This window comes from Cyrtonyx montezumae, unplaced genomic scaffold (genome assembly GCF_038088225.1).
Source record: "Cyrtonyx montezumae isolate F1298 unplaced genomic scaffold, pur_monq_1.0 scaffold_3, whole genome shotgun sequence".
NCBI lineage: Eukaryota > Metazoa > Chordata > Aves > Galliformes > Odontophoridae > Cyrtonyx > Cyrtonyx montezumae.
This window is the reverse complement of record NW_027072034.1, coordinates 60,076,988-60,085,189: the sequence shown is the minus strand read 5'-3', so window position 1 is coordinate 60,085,189 and position 8,202 is coordinate 60,076,988. Positions and strand designations below refer to the sequence as shown.

The window sequence follows — 8,202 nt, the reverse complement described above, 5'->3', positions numbered from 1 at the left end:
TAGTTTAAAGTTGCTGAAGCAAATTCATTGGTTCCTCATAATCTTAGTAACTGTTCCCCTCAGTTGCATGTATTTTATCCCAGATAAAGAGGGAAAATAACCATAATCCTTCGCTGGCAATGCAGTTCTGTTTGGACTTGCTATTCCTTTATTATACTATACACATTGATCCCAGTTGTAATTGTGTCTCACAGAATGTGAATGTTGCAGACATGGGCAAGGAGTGGACTTTTGGCTATTAACATTGTCCTGACACGCTTTTCAGGGAATGGCAGCTTTTCTCCCACAGTGCAGCTGATAATCACTTGCTACCTGTCTGCCTGAAGCCTTGCCTCAGATGAGTCACAAGATGGATTTTCTCTTCTTTTCTTAGAGGGGAAAGTTTACCAATGTCACTTTTCTGTATTTGGGGAAAGAAGCCATCAAACCCCGACTGCAAGATACAAGTTTTGTTTTGTTTTGTTTTGTTTTGTTTTGTTTTGTTTTGTTTTGTTTTGTTTTCCTGGGGTAAACACCTTTATAATCATGGTGTTTTGCCAGGTGGCCTCTTGCCCAGCTCTTTCCCATGGTGAGCCGAGGATGAGAGTACCCTGCTACATGACTTTGCACCCTCCATCGCCAACTGAAATCCCAGCCCACCATAACTCCAGCCAACACAGGTTGCTGGCCATCTCACAAATGCACTATTGGTTATGCTAAGGTGGGAGGCAGACTGCAGAGCTGCCTCTGCTGTCCTAAAAGGCTCTGTCACCCAGCCCGAGTCTGGGTGTCCCAGCTCTGACCACACAGCAGAGACCAAGGACAACCAGCACTCTTAGTTTTTCTCCGGTAACTTGTAACCACCTCAGATCCCTCAAACCTCACAGGACTGAGATATATCAACAGGGGTGAGGCCAGTAAATGTAGGGAAGGAGTGATTCTCCTTACTAGAATGCAGTAGTTTTGGTAGTTTTGTCCTCCCTTAGTATTGCTCAACCAGAGTGCCCAGTGGAGAGCCACTAAGACAGTCAGGGGCCAGAGCATGTGTGCAGTTCTTAGCTTACATTAACTAAAATTTGTAGTGGTGCTTTCATGTTGTTTCATGTGTTCTTTATGGAAGCATTTACTGAGTTAGTCAGATAAATCTGTATTACTTTAAATGCCTCCATGTAGAGTATACAGTCAAAACTGTTCATCTCGTAATGGCTCCTTCTGGCCAAACCAAACAGTGAGGTCCCATCTCTCTCAGCAGTTTACCATGCCTTTGACTGACTGTGCTAAAGAACTCAGTAAATGAACGTTACAACATAGCTTTTGTTATCTGAGGTTGAGAAAACATTGGAGTACAGCAGGTTGTGAAAGTGCTCCGTGATACTAGAGACATTTTCCACGCTGTACGACTTCAGCAAAGAATATCCATTGAAAAGAGAGGTATCCAGAAAAGAAATGTATACAAACATTTGCCTGTCTTTGTTGTGCACTGCGAGTAGGTCTTCTTTTTCATTCTTGCTGCTACTGTAGATGGTTACGCTCTGCTCTGGAAATTGTCCCTTGACCTTATTTTTTACCCGGAGCTTTCTCAGTCCCCAAATGGTCAAATATTCTGTCGGTAGAGGAGTAGTGCCACAAAAGGAGAGCTTCAAATCCCACACCATCGTGAAGTTGAGGAGCATCTCCAGCACAGAGGTGTCTGTGAACCAAATGGTCAGGTCGTTACTGTAGTCAGTTTTTTCCATGGTAGAAGGCAGCACTGTTCTGCAGTTGCACAACAGGTTTGCCAGGCTGTAGTCACAGTCGCGGATATCTGCCAAGCAACTGCAGTTGCGAATTATGCTTTCCTTGGTGAAAATTAGAGTATGGTTCTTCTGACTGCCCACAAAACTGTCAGCAATGCCAAGGAAGCCAGCCAAAAAGAGAGCCAGCCAAAACCAGAAAGTAGAGAAGGCAGTTAGCTTCATTAGTACTGGTGCCAAGATGCCACGAGTCTTCTTTTACACAGTGGATTATGTCACTTGTCTTTACCTACTGGAAGAAAACAATTTCTTTATTATACTGAAGACCACTCAACAGTTCATACTACTTTTCTCACTTATTATTAGAAGCACTGCTGCATGCAGCATGTATCCTTCTGAGCTATGTGGTACAGTAACAACTTGTTAATAAAACCACTTTTTTTTTGTCCAAATAAAGCTACACCTGGTCCAAACTTAGCCTGTAAGTTTTGGGAAGCAAGGACCATCTCTTACCACCTCTGCATAGCAGCCAGTGTAGGACAGATTCTGGCTTTGCCAGTTGCTCTGCCTCCCTTCATTTACCCTGGTAAAACAAAGTAACACCTCCAGGAATGCTTATGGACAGTGGAGCAATTTTCCATCCCAGCTGTGCTCCACCTCAAATGGTTGAGATCAGGTTTGGTGGGACTTATCAGCTACTAGCCCTTTGGTTTTCAGAGCAGTGTTGGATCTTAGCAAACACATTTGGCATATTATTAAAAGATGGTGCAAGCACAGATGAAGAACACTATTTCTCAACGCAAATTACAAAATGTTACAAAGTTCGTTTGGTTTGTCTGTAATTTGTTTGAATCACTAAGGAACAGTAGACACAAATTTTGACTAAAGGCAGCAGGTCCTGGTAAGGGCAATGGTAGGGCATGCAGTGGGAGGAATTTGGTCCTTAGAATGCATGAAGATTGCTCCATGTCCAGAATGTGTGTCCAGCACTTCAGAAGACATAGCAATGCAACTATAGTTTTGGAAACATATCAGATAAATAGGAAAATAGTAGTATTTACAATTAAAAATATGAATTGTTTTGTTTCTATTATTTAATCTCCTAGTGTTAGGCAATGAAATCTGCTAAAATTTAATGATAATTTAACAGGCAATGAAGGGAAAATGTGCAATTTAGATTTGAATGTTTCAAGCTCAGTCCCTGCTGAAAATTCATCTGAGTGTTCTTTCACCACTATTAAATATATATATATAATTGCATTTTGACTAAATAATTTGTATCCTACTTTCCACATTTTTCATTTATAGAGGATAGTAGTATTTCTTTAGTTGACCTTGTTTTTCTTTCATGTTCAGCCTTCTGCCCCTGAATTGACAGAAAGTCATGATTTGCAAATGAGCAGAGCTTTGGCATCTATGGGACAAAGAAGAAAAAGGAACGTGCACATGGAGGAAAAAATAGGCAATAAGAAATAATGGACCCTGGGCTGGACATTACCAGCTGATCCTTTCTGGGACTGAGATCTTCATTTATGATAGACACCTTCATGAAAAAACAGCAGCCAAAAAGTAATAAAGTTTCTGAGAAGTAGAAGGAAAATCTAGGGGAAAAGACAATATTGTTGATCTTCTGCATACATCTTTCACTCACACTTAACTGCTGCAGATTCAGACCCACTATTTCAGAAAGGATGCATCATGCCTGGAGGTGGAGAAGAGCAACAAAGACAATGAGATGTAGAAGGGCTTCCCTTGAAGTAGGGTGGAACAAGGTAAGGTAGAACTCTAAGCCAGGAAAAGAGATGGTTGAAGGAGGATATAGTGGTAAACTGCAACAGCACAAATAACATGGGGATAGTGTGCAAAGATCAGTTGTTCATTAATTATTTGAGGCACAAGAGCGAGACCTCTCCCAGCTACACTAGGAGACGGCTACTTGGCTAGACGGATATTTGGTCAGACTGCAGCCACTCTTATGCACTCTTATATATTCTTGTGCAGTTTGCTAATGTTGCTTACATTAGCAAACTGACTCTAACATGATTTCATTCTGTATGTACTCCTTGAATGTAGCAACTTGTTTTCTTAAAAGAAGAATGCGGACATTTGAAATTTGAAATCAAATATTTAACATGCATTCCTCAGACTTATTACGGAACATACCAGAAATACCAATCCAACTGCTAGCTAACGTTTAACTTCAAAGGTCAGACACATCCAAGCTGTGATTGTTCTGGTATCCTCACTGCCAGATGAATTTGATCCCTGGCATCTAAGCATCTAATCATACAACATGTTGAAAATCCTATTTCCTAAACCCTCACATTGTGTTTGTTCTACTCTTCAGCTATGACTAACAGTTATAATAAAATGAATCATGGATCTTTAATATCAACACTATTTTACAAGTCGATAGAATTATTATAATGCCTTCTCTCCTTCCCTTCTCGTCCTTATGTGGTCTCATTTGGGAAATTAGAAGCGGAAGGAAAATAGGCAAATAACACAGCGGGTGAACAGCTACCGTGTCCTATTGCCCACACTTGCCATTCAGAGTGATAGTGAGATAAGCACTTAGTGTTTGTGAATGAAGTGAAAAATCAAATCCACAGATGAGAAAAAACAGTGCCTCTATTATCAGTTAGATTGCATGGCCCAGGAGATCTTTCTTTATGCCTGTTTTTCCTCTTAAACATTCACCCAGTTTCACTAAGCAATGGCAGAGTGTCATCACCCCACTGGAATTCCAGGTGCTCGGTCCATTTTCCTGCAAACAGCTGATGATGTTTCCCTGTGCTGACCTACCTATTCCTGCATTAAAACGCCTCAAAAATGTTTTGTAGTGTAGATTTTGGCTGGAAGGGGCCTCAACGCCCATGCAGCCCCAACCCACTGCCATGGGCAGGGCTGCCCCCCAGCAGCTCAGGCTGCCCAGGGCCCCATCCAACCTGGCCTTGAATACCTCCAGGGATGGGGCACCACAGCTTCCCTGGGCAGCCTGTGCCAGTGCCTCACCACCCAGAAGTGGTTTTCCAAATTCCACAGCCAGCTACCATCCTGTTTTCCTCTTAGACTCATCAGGAAACATTCTTGATGTTGAGGAGAAACTCCTTCATCAGCCCAAATTATATGATTTCTTGTGATAACCGGATTTGTTGAGTCGAATACTTAGAGAATGGGGAATAAAGCTCAGTACTAAGTACCAAGAGCAACTACGTAACAACTAAATAAATCCATGGTAAAGAATGCTTTTGAGTAGCTGGACACAATACCTAACCCACAGGGCAGCGCCAGGCACGAATGCATGATGCCCCCACCTCTGAGTGCAGCCTCAGCTGATGCAGGTGGAAGGCACAGCACTCTGCGTGTTCAGTAATGCAAAACCTGGAGGAAAATGAGGCCTGGCACATGCAGCATGTCCCCCAGCCTGGCCGCAGTGGGGAAGGCAGTCTTTGCTTAGTGGCAAACACAAGCCATGATGGTTTTTGGGAAGTGTCACATGCTAGAGATAGCAGCAACCTGATTCTGAAGAAAAATACCCTCAAATGATCTAAACTCAGCTGGTCATCTGTTCATTTTTGCCCTGAGCAGGAGGCCTTTGAAGTGAAAACTGGATTAGACACAGATACCAGCAGAAAATGGTTCGGTTCTGGTGTGACTGCTCGAACCGTGAGTGCTGTTCCTTGTATATCACCTTTCCAGCACTGAAAACCCATTTTACAGCACGTTATCCCAAAAGTTTCCTAGTACAAGATTCCACCTCCTCCTTTTTCTTTACGGGTTCTGATAGCTACAGGACTTTTCCAGTGCCTAGTTAGTAATAGTGTCATTTCAGGTTTCTGAATTTGCTTTGATCATTCCAGTCTTTTTTTTTATTTTTTTTTTTTGCTTTTTGCTAATTGCAGATCCTGTGTACGAAGAAAACCGCAAAAAAGCAATAAAAAGCCTTTGACTGTTGTGTGAGAATGCTACTGTCTCAAGGAAAGTTAATCCTATTCAATGGGAGTCCCAAGCCTATACAATTAATTTCTTCACAGGGTGCTTTCTTCCATTCTCTATTCAGAAAAAAAAAAACCTAATTAAAACCCCTCATTGATCACTTGTGTTAGCATGTGCCTATGTGAAAGTGCTGTATTAAGCAAAGAGGAGCTTAAATCCATATAATCTTGTGCAGCTTGGGCAACGTACACAGAATGAATACCAAAACCACCCAATTTAAGCCAAAATAACACGAAAGCCAGGACAAAGCCCAGAGCATTTAAAAGGAGAGCAGTGAGGACTGACTGTTTCTTTTTCTGTTCTCATGCAGGTATGGGAGGGCCATGTAGAATATATTGCATTGCACAGCTCAGGTGTCAGTGAGGAGGTGGGTAGAGAAGCAGTAAGTGCTGACATTCTGCACACTTCTGGACTGCAGCATGAGCCACGTTTGACGCTCGTAACTTGAAAATTGTCTCTTCGTTTACCTGTACAGCAAAAACCTGAGCTGCTGTCATTGGGCTGAGCAGCCACTGCTGTCATGGAGGTGCTGTCACACATAGAGGTACAAGTGCCTTCTTAGTAATGATAGAAATTCAAGATAAAACAGGAACTTCTACCATATTGAACATGGACAACGCATGAACTCTCAAACATCCTGGTCAGCTGTATGCATTCCTGCTCCAGAAATGGCCTGAAACAGACGACTTCCAGAAGTCATAGAATCATTCAGATGGAAGAAACCTATAAACACTGCCTGGACCAACCATCCTGCAATGAGCAGGGGCACCTACAGCTCCATCAGGTGCTCAGAGCCCCATCTAGCCTGATCTTGAGTGTCTCCATTGACGGAACATCCAAACCAACCCCCAGCTTTGTGCAAAGGAGAAACACAGAGTACATGGATATGTGTTGTGAAAGCATCTTACTTCTACTTCTAATCAAATATCATTACTTTCCAATGTCTTCCTGGTTCAACTGTTGAATGAGCTATCCTTTTTCCATCCTACAGGCCGATTTTTGCTTATTTATTTTTGCTTAAGAGAAGCCTTAACAAAGACAGTTTCCTTCAGTACTGCTGCAGACTTAGAATGTGTTAAATACATGCAAGCTACAATGTCAGGGCTTTTGTGCTTATCATGCATGAGCTTACCATGATCTTCTCATGGTCTTGAAAAAAAGTGTATACACATGCATAAAGAATGGGCTTGTGTATGCTCCATAATATAATCTTCATAAAACAAGTAACACTTTATTTGTTCCTCTCTCTGCTGAAAGGAACACCTCCGGGGCCTCAGGATGGGGGACCACCCCATTTGAACACCACTGAATCAAGATGAGTACTTCAACGTCAAAGTGCTGACAGTAATTTTAAAACCAATTTTTAAAATTCTGTGGGGTTTTTTTGTTTGTTTGTTTGTTTGTTTTTTGTCAAATTGGTGACATCTCAGAGCAAAGGTATCCACACTCTGTGAACTTTAGGAAAGAGCGTTTGATTGCAAATTTTCAAGTACCATTTCTAACCTGACCAGCACAGACGTTCAAGTTAAGCATTAAACTAAGTTAGAGATTTACCAAACCCAAAGAGTTATGCTTAATTCATTAGTGGAAATGGTATACAAAGAGTATTCTGACAATCGAGCTTCTTTTGTTCGAATCACAATCTAAGAAAAGAGATGCAAGAACAGAAAGCCATGTGTTAACAAGATGCTAAGAAACACTGATGACCACGAAGGCTGGAGCCCAGAAGCAGGGTTACCTGGTGCTGGGTGTCTCAGCTCCCACTCACACGCTGGGACAGCACATGCCAGTGTGTCACGGCCATCAGACTGCAGAGCCATGCAGAGATGGCGTATTTGTTGTGTTTTCCACTCCCTGCATCACCAGCCTGATTTGTAAGTTAAAAAGCAGGGTAAAGCGTGAGTCCCACCTGCTCTTCTCCTGACTGTCCTTTGTCAGTGCCTTTCTCAAGGCAGTTTTTAAACAGAAGACAACAGGAATAATTGACAGCAAAGCTCTGCTGCCTTTAGTGAATTTTCCTAAAGAAGTGTTTGCAAGAGGGAGCCAAACCTTTCCACAGTTCTTTCAGTTTATTATTCATAGAGCTATTAATTATTAACTCAGGCATATGAGTATAAACAATTGCAACACATCCAAGACAAACTTTGCATAATCTGTTATTTCCCTGTGATTACAAAGCAACAAATCTGAACTGTACCTGCCACGAAGAGAGCATCAGTGGCAAGGAAATAATTGTGCTGTGGGAGAAACCACTTTCGACATGAATACACAAGCTATTGAGCATTCCCCTGCTATTTACCACCCCCTGCTTAGGACAGAACAAAGGCAGCGACTCACTCTTTCTCCCGGTGCCAGTGGAGCATCCGTCCCTGTGCTGTAGCCCTTCTGGAGGCAGCGATGTGTGGCACTGGGTTAATCTGCAGGGCAGGCAGGACACGACTCTCCCACTTGCTGCTCTCACGTTGCATGGGGCCAACAGCATACAGCATTC

General features: G+C 42.4%; 1 protein-coding gene across 1 annotated transcript; it reads right to left on the bottom strand.

Moving 5' to 3' along the window:
* Window positions 1–969: 969 nt before the first annotated feature.
* EPCIP (exosomal polycystin 1 interacting protein) lies at window positions 970–2,679 on the bottom strand. Its single transcript, XM_065741769.1, has one exon. The coding sequence runs from the start codon at window positions 1,935–1,937 to the stop codon at window positions 1,266–1,268; it is 672 nt and encodes a 223-aa protein (XP_065597841.1). The 5' UTR covers window positions 1,938–2,679; the 3' UTR covers window positions 970–1,265.
* Between the last annotated feature and the right edge of the window lie 5,523 nt (window positions 2,680–8,202).

Excerpts from the sequence above, each read along its gene's own strand:
- EPCIP (XM_065741769.1), bottom strand. The coding sequence starts at position 1,937 with ATGAAGCTAACTGCCTTCTCTACTTTCTGGTTTTGGCTGGCTCTCTTT.